The sequence below is a fragment of the Anastrepha obliqua genome, chromosome 5 (genome assembly GCF_027943255.1).
Source record: "Anastrepha obliqua isolate idAnaObli1 chromosome 5, idAnaObli1_1.0, whole genome shotgun sequence".
NCBI classification, from domain to species: Eukaryota; Metazoa; Arthropoda; class Insecta; order Diptera; family Tephritidae; genus Anastrepha; species Anastrepha obliqua.
In genome coordinates this window covers 105,369,793-105,389,848 of record NC_072896.1, presented here as the reverse complement: position 1 = coordinate 105,389,848, position 20,056 = coordinate 105,369,793, and the positions used below count along the sequence as shown (strand labels likewise).

At 39.5% G+C, this 20,056-nt stretch overlaps 1 protein-coding gene across 1 annotated transcript; it reads right to left on the bottom strand.

Annotated features, from left to right (window-relative positions):
* Positions 1-8,963: 8,963 nt before the first annotated feature.
* On the bottom strand, positions 8,964-9,984 carry LOC129246856 (uncharacterized). The gene is made up of 2 exons (XM_054885522.1): positions 9,218-9,984; positions 8,964-9,072 (listed from the first exon to the last, which is right to left on the bottom strand). The coding sequence occupies exons 1-2, from the start codon at positions 9,982-9,984 to the stop codon at positions 8,964-8,966; spliced, it is 876 nt and encodes a 291-aa protein (XP_054741497.1).
* Positions 9,985-20,056: the final 10,072 nt, after the last annotated feature.

Here is a 20,056-nt window from a genome sequence, read left to right as displayed (position 1 = left end):
TGGGTTGTTGATAGCTGATGATGAAAATAGAAATTCTTTGCATCTGTTAGAAACTAAAGTGAAATCCCACTCAAGGTGAATCTGTACAAAATGAAGTCAGTAGAACAATAGCAACATTTACATGTTTGGGTTGGCAACTAAGTAATTGCTGATTTCACTCATAGATGGCTTCAGTTGAATTTTTAGGTTTGCAGACGTAGCACACTGGGGATTTTTGTACAGAGATGCGGAAAAAAGTATACATCCCAAAAAATATTTACATTTTTACTACTAACGAAGTTGTATACATTTGTGTATGAAAAGAACATGTTTAAAAACTATTTTTTAAAAAAATTTTAAAAAACAATATTTTTTATAATTCATAAATGTAGCTCAATTTGGAGATCCAAGAATATGAAGGAATATGATTTTTTTTTTTTCGTAAAATTAATTATAAATAGATAATCAAATGTTTCACAGCCTTTGTTCTTCCGGCTAAAATATATAAAAATATCGTACCCTAAATGAAAAATAAAAAATTGGAAGTCGGCTCAAGCAAAAGGAAAAAAAAACCACCTTGGGCTTTGAAGTTTTTTCTTAGTCAGTTCAATACTATAAAAAAATTATACTTTTGACATATCTATAAAAAAAAACTGTAAGTCGGAGTTTAGTAATTCTTTTTGATTTTATTGTTGTGGTATGTTGCAAATTTGACTTTCTTCCGCTAAATCCCCAGTGTGCGTAGTACAAATGTAAAACACATTTTGTTACTTGGTATAGGGTGGGCCATGTAAAATTTGCTTTTTGAATCGGCTATAAAAAAATAATCAATATTTTTTCAAATTTTTTTTTTTTTTATTTTGAAGATTGAACATTGTCATTTATGAATGAAAAATAATATCGTTCAAATGACTGCCACGACTGGCTTTACAGTAGGCCATTCGCTCAACCCAATTTTTAAGCACATTTTCGATTGTTTGGGCTCCAATTTCATGAATGGCAACTTCGATTTCGTGTTTTAAAGCATCAATCGTCTCTGGATGGTTCGCATAGCATTTGTCCTTAACGGCTCCCCACCCCACAAAAAATAGTCTAACGGGCTTAAATCACAGCTCCGAGGCGGCCAATTGATATCGGGATTTCGGCTGATTATTCGGTTTTCAAAAACGGTAGCCAAAAGTTCGAGTGTAACTTTGGCAGTGTGACAAGTTGCACCGTCCTGTTGAAACCAAATGTCGTCCATGTCATCCTCTTCAATTTTTGGAAACAAAAACTCGTTGAGCATGTCACGATAACGCTCGCCATTTACTGTAACCGCGGAAGAAGAAGAAGACTCACCACTTTGGAAATAGGTTTTCAATATTTCCCAATTTTGTTCAAGCGTATAGCGTCCCATTTCGTAAATGTCAAACCTTTAAGTAAATTATGAACACATTTGACATGTCACGTTACAATTCTCAAAAAAATTGGTGGTTCAAAAAGCAAACGCTATATAGCCCACCCATTAGTTGGCAATTCAGCTGTCAATCAGTAAAAAAAGTTTTTTGATCGGGTGCGTAGTTTTCGCTTGGCGCTCGTTGAAAATCAAATCAAAAGTAACATTTTCGTCATATTTTGCTTTTTTATTTCCGCAAAGGGAAAACCGCATCGCAAGCTCATACAAAGTTAAGGGCTGTTTGTGGTGACGAGGCATTAAAAGAACGGCAGCGGCAAAATTGGTTTCCCAAATTTCGTTCTGGTGATTTTTCACTCAAAGATGAAAAACGCTCTGGTCGTGCAACTGAAGTTGATGACGCCCTAATCATACATGCATTGAAAATCACTTAAAACAACTTACTTTCATCATTAAAATTTAATCATTAAAATTTATTTTGTCACCTACAAAATAGGCTCCATTCGGAGCAATACACATATACCAATGATTAGCCTAGTCATCAAAGCACCTTTTAAACGCGTTTGAAGAGATCTTCTTCTTTAGCTCCTTCAGCGAATTCTGCTTGATGGCCTCTATAGACTCAAACCGGCGTCCGCGGAGTAGCAATTCAAGGAAAAAGTAACAGGGGCTAAATCCGGTAAATACGGTGGTTGTTCGATGATATTTGTCGAGTTTTTGGTGAAAAAAGTGTTCACAATATGAGCCTTGTGAGACGGCGCGTTATCATGGGGCAAGATCCATGGGTTTTCTTTCCATAAATTGTGCTGTTTCCTACGCACATTCTCTCTCAAACGTCAACTCTCAAACTTCCAAATAATATTCTTTATTTACCGTAGATCCATTTGGAATGAATTCCGAGTGCACAACACCTTGATAATCAAAGAAAACGAGTAAGATGACTTTCACTTTTGTCCGACTTTGACATGGTTTTTTGGGTTTCGGTTCATGTGGATAGCGTCATTTAGCCGCCTGTTGACTGGTTTGCATGTCAAACTCATATATCCACGTCTCATCACCTGTTTTAATGCGCTGGATAAACGTTGGGTATGAATTCACTTGCTCAAGCATGTTTTCAGCCACCTTCTTCCGATGAATTTTTTTAGAAATAAATTCAACTTTCTTGGAACGAGTCGAGCAGCCACGTGTCCCATACCCAATTGATGGTGTAAAATCTTGCAAATTGATTCGTGAGGCATGCTAAGGTCACGAGCTACCTCCCTCAGACTTAATTGATGGTTTTCCAGCACTATTTCCTGGCATTTGTCGACGTTTTCATCCGTTGAAGACGTTGATGGGCGACCAGATCGAGGCAATCATAACATCAAACTCTGCGACACTATAGAGGACAGTTGTACCAACATTCTAGTAAAAACAATTTAGACATATGTATGTGTAACGCGCGTTTTTTGAAGGAACAATTCCCGATATTTTTTTGACAGAATGTATACCAAAATGAGATAGTCATTAGAGTACTTCTAACTAATATAAAACCAGAAAAACTATTCCAAAATGCACTGATTACTTCAAATAGTATAATTTTCATTCATTTAATGCGGCTAAAAACAACTGGGGTGTTTAAAAAATGTGCTTACGAAAATGTTTTTGTTAATTTAAGTTGATAAGAGGAAAGATTTGTGTAAGAATTTTTTTTTTTTTGCAAAACTTGTGTCTTCCACATTCGTTAATGATTGATATTTAATAAATCAATTAGAATCAATCAGATAGAAATTATAAGAATCTCAAATTTACTGCAACATAAGAAACATGAGCTCCTCAAGTCACTCGCCTACAGTACTTGGGCGCGAAAACAAAGAAATCTCGCTCATCACCTTCCAGCTTAACTATCACCACATCGTGGATCGTTTGTACCATCAACACGAAGTATTGCGCCGTTCTCCATGCTGTTACTGAGCACCTATAAGTTGCCAGAAAAACTTTCATAAAAAAACCTTAAAACCACCTGATGCAGGAGCCCAACATGCTTCAGTCCAGACTGCTTTTGTTAGGATGCCCAAAAATTAACCGTCACCACTACGATCTGATGAGTAAAGAATATAGCTGTGACTCCACGTAATTGGCGCGTAGCGAGCTTTCTTTATGCATCTAAAATTGGAAGCGCCTAAAATCATGCTAAAGCAAGCTACCGGTTTCTGTAGCTCTGAGAAATGACTGCCTGCTACTACAACAATAGCAAAACGTAATAGGATTTTGGCTACCAAATATTTGATTAAATAACTGGTTTTAGCAAAATTTTGACTTCATAGCGATTTAGATGCAGTAGAAACGCTTAGACTTGGTGGGTAAATTCTCGTACGCGTCTTATTGTTCGTATATTAGGTTGGGATTGTGAGTAACCTTAGAGATCTTCAAAGGACAACGGATCGGTAAACTCAATGCTATTTCGTCGTGCAAAACCAAGCATAGCGCATGCCTTTGAAACAACAAAATTTATATGACTGATGAATGAAAATGTAATATCAAAAATAATGCCAAGATTCTTCAATTCCTGAAGTGATTGCAAGTTGCTTCCAGAGAAATTGTACTGAATTTTTAATATTCGACTACGGCGGCCGCCCGTAGCAAATATAAAAGGCAAAAAAATTGATTTTATGATATATGGAAATAACCCCGCTTTTGTGCAAGTGGGTGAAAAAGCAGAATTGAAGTGCGAGTGATTTATTTTCAAAAACGTAGGATCTTTTTGATAACAAAATAAACAACATTTTATGGATTTGATATACTAATCTTTCTCGGCGGATAATAAATTTTCTTTTCTTTTCTTTTCTTTTCTTTTCCTTTCTTTTCTCTTCTTTTCTTTTCTTTTCTTTTCTTTTCTTTTCTTTTCCTTTCTCTTCTTTTCTTTTCTTTTCTTTTCTTTTCTTTTCTTTTCTTTTCTTTTCTTTTCTTTTCTTTTCTTTTCTTTTCTTTTCTTTTCTTTTCTTTTCTTTTCTTTTCTTTTCTTTTCTTTTCTTTTCTTTTCTTTTCTTTTCTTTTCTTTTCTTTTCTTTTCTTTTCTTTTCTTTTCTTTTCTTTTCTTTCCAACTAGTTGTTATATATGGTTCCGGTGAAAAAACCAAAATATAAAACGTTTTCATTATTTTTCTTTTAATATATCCCACGTAAAGCACGGTCTTCGCACTTTTCCAAACTTACCTACTATCCTAGTTTCTAAAAAAAAAAAAAAAAAAAAAAACAAAAATCATTCCTCAACCCCAAAAACCTTATCCTTCCAATCCTTACTCCCGCGCAAAAGTCAGTGCATTACTTGCATTGTGGCTAAAACAAGCTAAAACAAGCAAAAAAACAAAGAAAAAGACACAGTTACACATTGCATCAGTGGCGTCAGCAAGTGGGCAATCGCGGTAATAGCACAGACACACAAAAATTTAGCGAAGTTCTCAACCATCTGTGTGATCCTTCGGACAAAAAAATGTGAAACACAGATGGCCACTATTTAGGACTGGTAGCGGGGCAGGCCAGAAAGCAAAAAAATAGACTAACGAAACTAACGCAAGACAAAGTCTTGTCGAGGTCCTATGCTCCCGAGTGGAGTGAACAAGGAAAAAAATATTTTATTCGTAATTAAATAAAGCCTTTTACACCGTGAAATAATTTTTCAATTTCTAATTTTCAACGCTTTATTAAGGGGGTATATACAGTTAGAATTTTGAAGAAATCAATTTTTTTTATTCTATTTAAATAAACATTGTCCAGATCAAAACCATCCAATTCCGGCATCATCATTCAAAATCATCTCTCGATAGCGCAATCCATCCACCGTAACTGTTACGCCAGCTTCATTTTCGAAAAAGTAAGGTCCAATGACTCCGTCGGACCAAAAACCGCACCAAACAGTCACACGTCGAGGATGGAGAGGCTTTTCAACAATAACTCATGAATTTTCTGAGCCCCAGATCCGACAATTTTGCTTGTTGACGAAGCCACCGAGGTGGAAATGTGCCTCATCACTAAATATGATTTTTCGATGGAATTCCAGATCATTTTCATGCATTTCAACGACCCAATCAGCAAAGACACGACGTTGTTGATGATCGAAATTACACGCAAATTTGAAAAGGCGCTTCAAATTGCTTTTCAAACTATAAACGCGTTTTTCTCAAAATGGTGTTTTCAAAGTCCGTGACCAACATTACTCGAAAATGGCTAAACCGATTAGTCTCAATTTTTAACACGGTCTTCTAAAATATAGTTTTTAGTAATTAATAGAAGATTTTTTCTCACCGATAAATATTTTTTATAAGCAATTTAAGGCCGCAATTTTGGTAAAAAATCGATTTTTTTTTTTTGAAAAACCGCCATTTTGTCAAAAAAAAATTACTAAATTATTCATTTGGCTAATTACTAGATTTAACATTACTTTAACGAAATCTGTTTGAGTTTTTAATTTGAGAGGATCCAGTTAAGAGATATAATGGTCACCGCAAGACGTCTTTTTTGAGAGATGCTCCCGGAGATCAGCTGTAGCTCCTTTCCGAATAAATATTTGTATAATACTAAGTCTTAAAATACAGTTAAAAGATAAAATAATATGTAAACAAATTTTTAGATCAATAAATTCAAAAGTTTTCTCAGAAAGAATTCTGGAAAATTTGTTTTATTTTTCGGTCTTTTAACTGTATATAATTTATTATATTATATTAATTCATGAAGTAAATGGTTAACCAAGCATTAGCAGTCCGAAAACTCAGGTGGAACCAACATCGTATAAGCTACAGAGTCTACGCTTGACACCAAGTTAATCGATAATCAGGATCTTCACAAGTCATTTAAAGCATTTGGTGGTTCGCATACCAGAAAAATGGTGTTAAATTGAGCATACGAGATTTATTTTTGTGTGCGCCTATTTCAAGTAGTTGTCCCAAGAAAAATCTTTGGTAGATCGGCCAACATACTTCTTGATGGGCAAAGTGTTTCATTTCATATAGAAAAAACAATTTTTCTAATTTTCAGGGACTTGCTGACGTACTCTCCTATCTGAATGCTCATCCATTAATTAGGTTAAGAGTCAACTTATCTTATTATTTCATTTGCCTTACAAAGACTTCTACAGAGACCTCAGCATCATCAGTGTGCGCGACAGTTCGGGATGGGCTTCAGCTTCATCAACTATGCAGTCTTCTCCAAGTTACACGATTCAATGCAGAGGATCACCAATTATATATTTTCCGTTTCTTAATATTTTCATTGAAGTCGACGAACCTGCATTTCCCAGGTCCTCCTTTGCATCTAGTAGGCCATCACATTGTAATTGAAGATGGATTTTTGGGGAAAGTTCCTTACATCTGCACTTTATATGATCGAACTATTGGAGTCATTGCGATATTACGAAATTAACGACATCTTCTTTCTTTGGAAATCCGCAGTAGCTCCTCGTTGATCTGATTCTATACCATCATTCCTGAACCCGGATTGGACCATACGCTCTTCGTAAGACTCCTCTTTTGAAAGTTCGGAGATTTTCTTCATCCTTAATGGGTAATCCATGACTCATAGCCTTCCTCCAAAGTGGTCTTATTATTCTTTTGTAAATACTGTATTTACAGCAGCGCGAGAGTAGTCTGGATTTTAGTATGTAGTTTCAGGTTGGCGTAGAAAGCTCTGTATGCTGCAACAATCGATCTTGGATGCAGAAGAGTGAAACTCTCTACTCTCTCAAAAACGTACTGTTCAGTAGTCATATTTTCATCATACAGAGTCTTTTTTTTTGTTGGGACTGACTAGCAAGTACAGCACTCAGGCACTATTAAATCCATTCCGGATTCCCTTTCTAATTTTCTTTAAATCTACTCGACCTCCCAAGAAATCTAAGTAGATTTTGTGATGCCAGACGCACAGGAAATGGTCCGCCGTCTCATCCTCCTTTCTAAATGCTGGACAGAGTGCACTGTCTGAGATGCCCACCTTTTCCGTGTGCTTTGCCCATAGAAAGTGGCCCGTCATCAGTCCAACCAGCCGTCTGCACTCCCCTCTGCTTAATGACAGAAGGGTTTGCGACAGTCGATCGGACATGTCAGGTAACCTCAGTTTTGTCCATCTGCAGCCACTCTCAGCCTGCCAAGCTCGCTTATGTTTTAGAGTAATCTGTTTGCTAATCGTGGCGTTGATGGCTGCAGAAGAGAGTGGCAGAACGATCTACTGGCCAAGAAAGTTGGCCTCAGAGCCCATTCTGGCTAGAGATTCAGAGATGTCGTTACCCGCGATACCCACGTGTCCCGGGATCCATGTTATCATCAGGATAGTACGTCAGCCTGGATTTATAAGACTCGACTAGCCTTGAAGTGGTTGGGGGGCTGTCTAAGGCCATGAGTGCAGCTTGGCTGTCGCTGCAGATGCATACAGATCTGCCTCTCCATCTGTTTTCCACAACAAAGTTCATCGCTTCTTGTACATCGCATCAGCATACTTGTACACCTCCGCTTGAAACACAGATGCATGCATTCCAAGAGCAAAGTGCAGTTTTGCCCCGCTGGATTCCCCAGAGCCGGAGCCATGCTCGGTTCTGGAGCCATCCGTGAAAGTGCGAAAACAGTGTTTGCCGGGCTCATTTTCTGAGTTTGAACACAGTTGAGTCTCCGGCAGCACCACACTGTATCTCTTATCAAGCACGACTCTGGATGACATGGAGTCAAGAAGCATGGCGAGGATCGTTGGATCGAAGTCCATGCTTACTCTGTTGTCCAATGCCGGACAGGGACGGTACCGATTCCCTTTGTGTTTCAGCCTGCAGATAGCTTTCAAGGCCTCTCCTTGGATGAAAACATTAAGTGGTGATAGACTAACCAGAGCATCTAATGCCGGCCCTGAAGTAGTCAGAAAAGCTCCGACGCAACAGATGGTCACAGTGCGTTGTAGTCTCGATAAGGTCCTCCTGACTCCCACGAGAGGGAGTCTACTCATCCAACCCACTGATGCATTGGTAATAATAGGTCTTATCATAGACGTGGAGATCCATAGAACCTTGCTAGGAGAAAAATCCCACGTTTTTCCAAAAACACCTTTGCACTGCCTGAAGGCTGTCGGTGTTTTGGATGCCTTAGTACAGAGCCTTAGTAGCTCTTTTAAAGGCAGAGGGTCCGCTTGCCACCTAACGCAGTTCACATTGACCCCCCCACTTCACTCTATAACGTGCTCCCCTGCTCCTAAGCTAAACAAATTTATTATATTTATGAAATTCTGCGATTTGATATTTATTTTCTTAAAAATGCAATTACAATAACGTAAAGTGTGATGGAATCTATTTTATGTACAACAAAACAAAAAATTTAATATTTGTAAATTTCCTATTTATTATTTGTCAGACTTGAGCGTTTCTAAAGCCACGCTTTTGGTTTTCTGTGGATGGTTTTCAGAATTCGCTTCCCAAAACTGGAAAGCCATTCTATTTCTACTGAAATATTTTCTATTTAACGAATTTCTACCAATTAAAAGTTAATTTCTTTGGTATTTTAGCTGTTTTTGTGTATTGTTGTGTTTTTTTTTCAGATAAAAACCTAGAATTAACAAATGGTAAGGAGTTGTACACTTTTAATTAATGATATTCATAATAGTAGCGATATGGATCCGAGTACTGACTTACACCACCGCCTGTTGTCGGCTGATTCGATTTATTCACCGGGCGTATTACGTAGGTGCTGCGTCTGTTTGAAGAAAGAAAAAAAAAAACGAAACATAAGAAGAAATTAGACGAAATGAAGAAGAAATAGTCTTTTATATAAATGCAACGTTGCACACCCTAATCGCTACACATTTCCCTATATTTTCTTGTAAATCCCTCAAACTCACCGATTATGATCGCCTGCGTGCACCTGAAAACTTGACTCTTCGTGATGATCTTGCGAGAATAACTTCTTCAGCGCTATGATACCGGCAATCGTTAACGCCACTTTGCTAATGACCAACGCCTTGGTCGCGATCGCCGCCAACGCTTTCAGCCCAATGGGCCCAGCAATGCCCATGGCGGTGAGCAATGCCGCAATGACATACTTTATATGACCGCCACCCTTATCCTTCTTCTTCTTGTGTCCACCATCATCGTCGTCATCATCGCCATGGCCACGCCCCTGACCCATATCGATTTTTAGCGCATGCGTGCGTGTTAATTTATCAATTTTGGCAAGTAGTACACGATCGACGGGACTCAGCGAGCTGAGCGTACGTGCATCCGCCATGGAATTGATAATACTCTCCTTTTCGGTGCTATTCTGCTTCTCCAAAACAAGACCATCCACCACTTTGATGGAGTCCTGTTCCAGTGCACGTGAAAGTGCATGTATCGCCTTCTGCTTGAGGCAACCAATAAAATCATTCTTCTCCTGACAATCTTCGTAGACGCGACGCGCAATCATGAATTCTGGACCAAACCAACTGGAGGTGGTGGCTGCTCGACCCTGGCGCTTCGTAATGTGTGAATGGTGGTTTGAGTGCGCTTGGGTGCGTTGTTGGTGTCGTTGGTGGGCGAGGTGGTGGTGATGGCGTGCTGTTGTTGTTTCGAGTATTAAACTGATCATGATGGCAATGAGCAGCCACTCGAATGTATTGCTGAGTCGCATGCTGCGTAGATGCGCAGTGTGTAATCCTTTGTGTGTGAAGTAGTCTGAGTAGTAGCGCGATTTGTATCCTTTTCGGCGTTTCAGCGATTAGTTCAAGTAATCCTTCTCCGTGTGAAGCGCGCAGTTTCGGCAGCTCAACACAGTTTCAGCGCAACATCAAATTCTAAATGCAACTGAAGTCCACTTTCTGTACGTTTCTTGCTTTTATAAATTGTGTTTTGGTGTTTTGATGGCTTAGCCATCGACGCACTCGCTTGTGAAGAGTTCGCGTGCAACGAAGATATTTAGTGGATTTGGAATCTGCACAGCCACAGCCGCAGCCAGCATAGCAAGTGAACATGCTTCAAGATCGCCCTCATCTCACTAATAATTGGCTCTATTAATTGCAACAAGAGTCGCTCAGCCACTCCACAGTTCTTCAGCTTCAACAGTTTTGCCTGTGGATACTCTGATGCTTCAACTTGGGTGTGCGCATGTGTGAGTGCGCGTTTTCAAGCTCGCTGACATGTTTTTGTTATTCAACGGTGCAAACAAACACATTTTGTTTTCTTCGATGCAATTCATTAAAAATCATAAAAGCAATCGCGAATAAATAGTAAAATAATTCACGCAAGTAAAAAGAAATTAAAAGATTGGCATTAAGTTTTGTTTTGTGATTTGTAGATGTATGCAGTCGTCACACTTGAGTTGCTTGCACTTTTTCTTTGGCGAGTCGAAATCTCATAAAATATAATAACCACATACGAGGTGCGCCTGTTAAATAACGAGATGGGAATCGTAAACAATTTAACTTAGATTCTTTACTATTCTACCCGCTTGCCTAGGATGAGTACGTGGAAAATATATCACTCACTCTCGGTTTTGGAGGCGGAACTAGACGATAAACGAACTCTGGAAGCACAGTCTATATGGGAAGCCTCGACCTCCCACAGGATTGCCAAACTAATGCTACGAACTCGCAACACAAAAAAAACCAACTTTATTTTATCACTCCCAAGGAAAGAATGTAAAATAGTGTTTGGAGTACTGACGGGCCATTGTATCCCTCCTTATCACGCAGCTAAAATGGGATTGGTTCAGAACGACGCGTGTAATTTATGCGCAGAGGAAAGGAGTAGGTTAGAACACCTCCTTTGCCATTGCCCTGCTCTAAGCAGAACTTGGTGCAACTGCCTGGAATCGGTATACTTTTTATATCTGAAGAATATACAGTGTAAACTGTTTATTAAAATGTGCCAAGAAATGTATCACGAACTATTAATACGACTTCAACCACACTGGTAGTACTACGCATCCTTCTGGCCTATGTGAAATCTATTTTTTTTGTTTGATAAAATGAATAAAAATATCAGAAACATTCAATTGGTACAGTTCCCCCTATGATATGTGGGGTATGCTCCCATTACGCAAACCTCCCCTCTTCGGCCGACTTCCACCCGGGACTGCATGTTTGCATTAAAACGAGGTGGAGCTGTGATTGTGTCTATTGACCACGATAGGAACCTGCGTCCAGACACTCTTCCTGCCTGAAGTTAGTCTCCAATTGCTTCCACTGTAGCTGAGATCAAAAGAAACACTGAAAATGCCAATCTTGTCACTGTATAATTTCGTATGACGTCGTGAGCGATATACTCAGCCGTCTGTAATTGTCGGCAGTTCGTCTCTATTCGACCTCCACTGGAACTCTGCTTATAGATGAATACAGGCTCAGGCGCCATAGCTATCAGCTTCTACGTGCTGCTGTTGATACCATTCTCTTCTACGTCTTTCTTCATCGAGCTCACTCAGCGGCCGCATCACCAGCTTAGCAAATCTGCACGCCGCATCCCAGCGGTGTTTTGAGCTGCACATGATGTTTATTAGGTCAGACACACTCGGTTGTATGCCACACGCCAGGGTTAACTCTTCGCGCCTTCTTGCGAACCGGAGACAGTGGAATAGAACACGTTTTGCGCCTTCCAGCTCTTCAGGGCTGGTACCGTAATATGGGGAAGCTGCCAACCCAGATCTGTGCAGATAATGTTGAAAGCATCCATGCCCAGTCAGCAACTGTGTTAGGTCAAAGTCAGCCACTCCAAGTCTACATTGCAACCATGTCTCGACGTTTGGGGTGAGCTTGTGTGTCCAGCGATTAATGTAGGATGAGTCCCATCTTCGGTGCCATTCATTAAGCGATGAGCTTCGATGCTCTTTGTCTGCAACCTATTCAGATCAGCCAGATATATGTACCTTCAATACCTTCAAAATATACAACCCATCTTTATTAGTAAAAATGCTCAATGCAAATGTTTCATTGTACGTAAATACGTTTCCGTTAGTTCCCTCAGTACGAGCGCTGGTTTCGCTTTCATAACTTCAATGGATCAAATCTGGTTGGATTCTCTTAAAAAAAAAAAAAACAGATAGAAGTCTCACGGCAAGATCTGGCGAATAAGGCGGATGGTCTGATCCTGGAATTCTGTACCTGTTTAGAAACCTCTCGAAAGGTAACGCGCTGCAGGAGAGGCACTTCACGAGAGACACTGCATTCGAATGAGAAAGCATCACACTACACAGCAAACTGGAACCGGAGCTTAGCGCATTCGTATTTATTATACAGCAGCGTCAGTCTCGTTATGTATTAGTAGCACCTCGTATATGTACTCTCCATTACCTGAATAATGCTTATATTTGTGGCACAAGTTTTCAATTAATCCAAGTTAATTGAACTTAATTAACTAACCAGCTATCTTTGACTGCATTCGGCGTCGAAATTTCATTGAACATTCGTTTCTATCTGTTTTTACTTTATTTTTCTTAAACATTTGCTACAAAGTGCTTGAATGAGAGTTTTAATTTGAGACGACTTTACATTTCTAGAAGCCAAGAATGCTCAAACTAAATATTCTCCAATATTTGAGTTGATTGAAGAGACTGCCCAGCATGAAACCACGCAAGCAATTTTTATACACAGCTAACGCCATTTTTGGCTATTGAAAAACTGAGCGATGCTTATATTGACCTTCTCTCACAGACCTATGGTATTTATATATGGTACCCATGGATTGTGCTCAGTGGATTATGTTAACCTTTTTCTTGCCAGTTTTTTGGTTGGTTTCTATGAGAAGCTGTTTCATAGCAGAAATACATTCGAAGGGCGGCCGCTATTACAAAAATGTTCTCTATCACTTGACGCTGCTTGTCCATAGTGAGGATCGAAGCGTGGAGGCACCAAATGGTAGCTCCACATAATCTCACTGGACTACGGCGGCGGCTTCTTCCTCAAATATTATAAAAACCGCCGATGATAAGACCGACTACATGCCAGATTAGGTGTATTCTTGGAACTCCATTTTCTGCTTTGACGCTCTGAAGCTCAAAAAAACCTCTTACAATAGAGACCAATGCACTAGGACCAATCTATGTATTTTAAAAATCTTTCAAACATGTCCGGAGTACTGAAAGTCGTGAATGATTACTCAGATGTGAGTGGAAGTTTGCAGTTACGCGGAGGTGACAAAATAGTGAATTTTCGTAAGCAGAAACGAAAAGTTCAGTTAAGTAAATTCAAAGGTGAGGGATATAAAAGAGAGACAATTATCGTTAGTTAACAGCAAAAAAATGTAAGCAAACTTCTAAAATAACGTCTACTCAGAACAAATGAGTTTGTTATATTCACTTAGAACCGAGTAGTGTCTTTATAGTCTGGTCAGTACCGTCATATTTAAGGAGCTCTGCAATTAGACATGTAGAAAGAATGCCAGAACAAAGAGCTCCAAAACGAGCCTTCAAGAAACACCCTTATGGGAAGCGAACTAAGGGGACAAAAGAGAAGATGGTTAGATGCAGTTATAGGCGACCTCAAAGAGATGAACGTGGTGGCGCTTAATAGGGGATCGAGACATCTGCAGGAAAATGGTTTTGGAAGCAGTGGTTCATCCAGGACTGTTATGCTAAGGAACAAGGAAAAATATTTTCTTCATTAATTGGGAATATTTGAAAAATTAGTTATCAGGCCACTATTACTGGTCTAGAAGTCAATTGCAGTCTGTTGTAATTTTTTGGAATGTTCTTGATCCTTACGGAATGAGAGTCGAATGAACAATACGCCGGTTATGTGGTGAGATTATCGGTAATGAGATTATATCGGTAATACCGCCGATTACAAAGCTGAAGAAGAGTGCTAAATATTAGAAGAAATATTCTCAAAATTTTAACGAAGTTTTCGTTAATGCTTTTTTGATATTGTAACCAGAAGCGTTAGCTGGAGAGTTTATGATTAGTTTGTTTCACTTATTTCCCAATATTCATTCGTCAATTTTCTGGAAAGTTACTCGAAAGAACCCTTAATCGAATTCTTGACTTAATTAATTAAATTGGATATGAAGGACTGTCTTGTCAGATCTATGTAACTAATGAGTTTTTTTGTGTAGGAGATAGAACAATGAGCTCATAAGCTTTACGACGACATAAGCATAGTGCAGCGAATAAAGATCTAGCGGCTACGCTGGCTGGGCCAGGTCGTCCGAATGGATACAAACGATCCGGCTCTGAAAGTATTCGATCCAGTACCAGCAGCTGGTGGCAGAGGAAGGGTGAGGCCTCCTCTGCGTTGGAAAGATCAGGTGTAGAAGGACTTGGCTTTATTTGGTGTGTCCATCTGGCCAAACTCGACTAAAATCGCTTAAGCGGTTATCGTGCCAAGAAGGAGAGGGGTTTCAACTGCCCCGTCCTTCTTCAAAGTTGCCATCGTAGCAATGGTATGCCCAACTTGTAAGGAACAAAAACTCCCCCCAACTAGAAGCTCCGTTTATTTTGAAGCCACTTTACGGCAAGCATCTGCTGACGCTTTCCCACTTTTCTTCACTGGATTTTCTGTCATGTCTTAGGCGGATTAATGCCTTACTGAAAATCAGTCATATGTAGCTCGATCTCTATGATAGGGAGTTTTATCTTCTATCAGAGTTAAATGCTATTTTGCACATTTGGTCCACTAGCATAGTTGGCGAAATCGAATTAAATGCAGTTATAATTTTGTTTTCATGCCAATCGCGATTTTTATGTGTATGTGCATGTGAAGTTTCTGTGTATGTTAGAATTTACACTTGTACTCGTAGAGCAGATCTCATTGCAGCAATTCAGATCGCTTTTGTTGCGCGATCGCATTAATTTCTTGGTGCATTGCGCTTGAGTGCTTGCGTGCGCTTGAAAGTCTTTTGTGTGAGCGAATTAAGACCGTTCGAAAAAACTTCCAATGCTTGTAAACTTAATTGCTTTTGACGGGGTGGGGTAGACTTTCTGTGGAGCATTTAATACTTAAAGGTAATACGAAAAATATTTTACTACCAAGCGTGTTAAAGACACTTTCAATGCAATGTTACTTAGTTGAATAAAAACTTTAGTAATTCCATAAATTAATAGACGAATTTGTGCACTGAAGTGACGAAAATTAAGTGCGAAATGTTTACATACTTTTATGTAAGGGGGACTTATGTGACCTTAAAAGGATGAGGATCAATTATAAGAGGCTCGCATAATTTAATTATGATAGGAACCACAAAAGTCATGAAATAACCAGTTAAAAGTCTAAATGCCTATTTTACCAATAATAATACAAAGATCATGGCTATTGGCTCAAAATGTGTGCACTATAAATGAGCTGAGAATAAGCTTGATTGCAAAATTCTAGCTGTTAGTGACAAGTCAGCGTGAGAGATTTGAGATCCGTTTCCATTTGTGAGAAGTGTGCAGCAAAACTGAATAACATCCACGCTCATCAATACTTTGATTGGGTATTGAAAAAAGAGGTTTGCCCTTCGATCACGTGGCCTTTTGTAGCCAGGGCCAGTAGCCATTTTTGCACTACCACTAAGTTACACTACCAAACTATGAGTACGACATCTGGTGATGGCCTTAATGCCATCCTGAACTTGCAACTTCTAGATCGTCAAATTCGAAAGGAAGCGATGAAGGCGGGCACAGCCTCAAGCTAAACGGAGTCAGGGGTAACGAAAAAAATACTGGTTATTGCTAGATATGCCACCAGCTGTCGGAGCGATGCGCACTATGCTCGATGCCATTGGACAATCAGGTTCTTTAGAGATCAACGCCAGATAACCTTTTAACGGGATTTTAGTGATGGTAGATCATCTAAGATCTGGATGGTACTTAGATGAAGACAGTAAGTACTCCTACGCTACGGGACAAATGGCTATGGTATGAAGCTCCACTTTTTCTACGCTTTCCTAAGAAATATGTAATTTGTGCAGTTCCCCTTTAACAATTGTCAAGGGGATGCCGATGACCGGTTAGGAGGTCTCTGAGGATAATTCAGTCCCCTTACTGGCAAGCTCATCAGCAATTTCATTTCCCTCTATGTTCCTATGTCCCAGATCAGAGAAATGTTACTGTACACCCAAGAGATTTGATCTCCTCTTTACAGGAGTTTATTAATTTCGTTCTGCACCATGGCGTCATCAGAGCCTTAATCGCGGCTTGACTATCAGAGAAAATGTTAATATCATTCTCGCTCCCGCGTTGCCTAAGCATTTTGCATGCCTGCAGGATCGCAAAGGCTTCTGCTTGAAAAACATCAGCAGTGTTCGGAAGTTTAAAGGAGATAGATAAAATGGCTGATTTAGAGAAAACCCCTGCTTCGACTCCCAATTCCATCTTGGAACCGCCAGCCAAGACAGAAGTGCAAGTTTAGTGCAGATTTTCCCCTCGATCCAATCCGACCTATTTGGAAAGATTGCACTAGCACGACCCTCAAACTCTAGTTTGCGGGTAGAGAGATCTGTTCGAAGTTCGGAGAAATACGGTATTAACTGCCCGAAAATGCTACCATGCCCCTTGAGAGATTGCCTCCAGAGGCCAATCTCCTTTAACCTGATTGCACTTTGAGCTGCGATGGAAATAACGTAAAAGTCGATGGGAAGTAAGCGTAAAAGGGCAGTTAGGGCAGCACTGGGGCAAGTTTTACACGCTCCGGTGGTGCCAATGCAGGCGGTCCTTTTCACCCTCTCCAGTTTAGTGTTATTATAGCCCTTCCCCCAAACTAGGCATCCATACGTTAAAATTGGCAAAATCACTGCATTGTACATCCACAGCACGACCTGTGGCTTGAGTCCTCATTTTTTACCGAACATAGATTTGCTGGCCTGAGTACTGGTAGGTGTAATCACAGGGTACAACTCCTGTCCACAGCATATGGCTACCATGGGAATCATTGGCGACCCATTATCCCTATCCTGCCGTGAGAATGAGGACACTGCAGAGCATTTTCTCTGTAGCTCTCCCGTGGTTCCTAGAATCACACTTAGGGTGTTGGAGTGCTATGTACTGAGTATGGATAAAGTTCATACTTTTCCTCTTCCGACCCCTTAAGATTCATCAGTGAATCCGAAAGATGCGCGGAAGAGTGACCTCAAACCGATTTTTCAGTCTTACCATCCATACTGTGTCTATCCTGTCTCTCTATTCCTTCCACAGAAATCTATCCGGGTGTAGAAAAATGATTTTCCTGACTGAGTGCTTGGACCTGTCCAACCTCCTACAAATCTAATGTAATATACTGTCTATTCAGTGGTAGTTAAAATGCAAAATCTACTATCAGTCTAAATTTAGTGATAGTGATAAAAATTGCATTATTGCATCCAATTATGATTAAATCATAATGACGACAACCAATTTGTACTTAGCCTGCCCAACAAACCAATCGAAAAAATGTCACATGTGACAGGTACTAAAACGTGGTGGCATGCCATTTCAACTCAAAAGATATCCTTTGCTAATTCATCAAATTATTGTATTAAGAACATGCCAAAGTTGACAAACAACATACATACATCGCACACACATTCACACATATGCATAAATGGTGTGAAATTGTACCTGACGTCTTATATATACGTACATATTTATGTACATATATATGTATGTTGTGTATGTTGGTAAAACCCATCTAAATATTCGAATAATAAAATCAATATAATCCTCTGAATTGACGCTCGGTGCGTAATTTAACCATTTAATTTCATAATGAAAGCAATCTGCGTGAAAATGCAACGCGGAACTTTGATTCAATACAATAAGATATGAGTAATGGGAGCAACAACAATACCACTAACAACCACCATATCAACAATATTAGTAAATTAAGAAAAAAACTTGACACATAACAAAAGAGTCACACCAGCGAAAATGCTTTCAGTGCCATGAATGCGAGGAAGTACGAGTGGACATGCTTTGGCTAGGCCAACTGTATAGAGGAAACAGAAACAAGGAAAAACAAATTTGGTCAGAGCTTAAAAAAAATCAATCAAAAATGCGCTTTCGCACAGATAGTTGGTTTCTCCTGCAGTCGTCATATCCTGCAAGCCATTGAACCTGAACCCAGCGCACCGACCTGCTGTGCGGCAATTTAGTGGGTGTCATTATCCGGCTATTCTTTTGCGCCTTTACTTGTTTGCTTGTGGCTTTGTTTGTGCCACATATGGCAACATTTGACGACAACGGCAGTGTATTACTGTAATAAGATTGTCCAGGAGCTAGTCCGTCGGAAGTATCGCTTACCAGTGCAATATGTCAATTTTCAAAAACTCGCCACCGCATAAAGCGCGAACAATGAGCAACTTGGACACAAGTGTTGTGGCATGGTGGTTGGTAATTCTTCTCAGTAGCTGATAGTAGGTGTTGAGAATCTGGGTGGTTGATTGTTGCCTAGGCGACCTATACTTGCATTGAGTTAATGCGACAAATTGCCGAATGAAGGGGTCAACTCAAAGGGCAAGTGCGAAAGCCAGTAAGCAGCTTCCTGCCAAGGCAGTGTGGTAGTAAATATATGTATATACATGTATGTATGTAGTAGTTTAATCTCATAGCTTATCTATTAAGCTCAGCGCATCAATCAAATTTATTGCGAGTTTAGCGAAATTTTAATACTTAATTTTAAAATGTGGTTGATTGGGTGCTGACAGCTTGACATATTTTTAGTTGACTGTAAAGTGGTTGAAGTTGTCGTTAACTTCAATTGCATATATACATACATATGCCTACGATTGCCTACGAAGTGTGGAGTTTAAAATGATTCATACTACTGATGAAACCCTTCAGGTGGGCCTAGCAAAAAGGTACCTAAATCTTAGCCTCGCGAGAGCAGGAAAACTAAGGTGCAGATGCTGTCATTTTTCCACCTCACCCTCGTATGGATGTACGAGGTGTGGCTATGAAATATCATAACAAATCTGTAAACAAATCCGACTGTGGCTAATTGTCATTGTTCGCGTCTGTTTCTTTGTTTTGGTAAAAAAATGTCAAACATAACAAACCAACAACCAATACAGCGGCTCTTACCGTAGAGTTTGTTAGACCATCGACTTTGTTCGCTAGATCTTACATCGCGCAAACTCAGTCTGTTCCCTAAAAGAAATATGTATTAAATTGAAGAAGATGCCAGTCCATTGAAGTTGCGAAAGAGATCTCGGCACGAGTTGGAAGGAGCTGACATAAGCAAAACTACTACACTGTCTCAAGTAATGGAAGGTGGGACCAACATCAAACCGTTAATCGGTTCTCAGTGAATTTCAAGGAATCAGCTGATTTGTTGACGTAATAAGTGACATGAGAGCGGTTTGTTTACAATTGATATTGCAAAAAACTGAGATTGTGTTGGTGCTATACGAAAGAATCAACGCAACCTCCGTCCATATTACTTCGTTGCCATCTGAACAATACATACATCCGAAACTACCGGCTACAATTGTGCTATCAAGTCGTCTATGATTTTGCTTTGGGTGCCCAATCTATCATTTTTGGAAAGATTCATAAGCCACATTTCAGCGATATAGGAGGGGTATACTAAATATTGAAGGTAGGTAGATAATAGGTTAATCTTGTAATTTAATATTCTCACCTCTAATTATGAGTTTTATGCGTATGAATTTAAAAGTGTGCTACAAAATTTAAGCAGTTGTTGGCTGATGGCATGCGGAGACAGATAACGCCAGAGTTGGGTTGTGTCAGAGAAAAACAAGGGTTTAGAATAAAGAAAAAGGCGTTATGCAGCTAGAGGAAGGTCTAAAAATATTAGGCT

What these genes read in the sequence shown, in the direction of transcription:
- LOC129246856 (XM_054885522.1), bottom strand. Translation starts at nt 9,984, where the DNA reads ATGCGACTCAGCAATACATTCGAGTGGCTGCTCATTGCCATCATGATC. An exon ending in CACGCAGGCGATCATAATCG is followed by an intron (nt 9,073 to 9,217) that starts GTGAGTTTGAGG and finishes TTCTTCAAACAG; the next exon opens with ACGCAGCACCTACGTAATAC.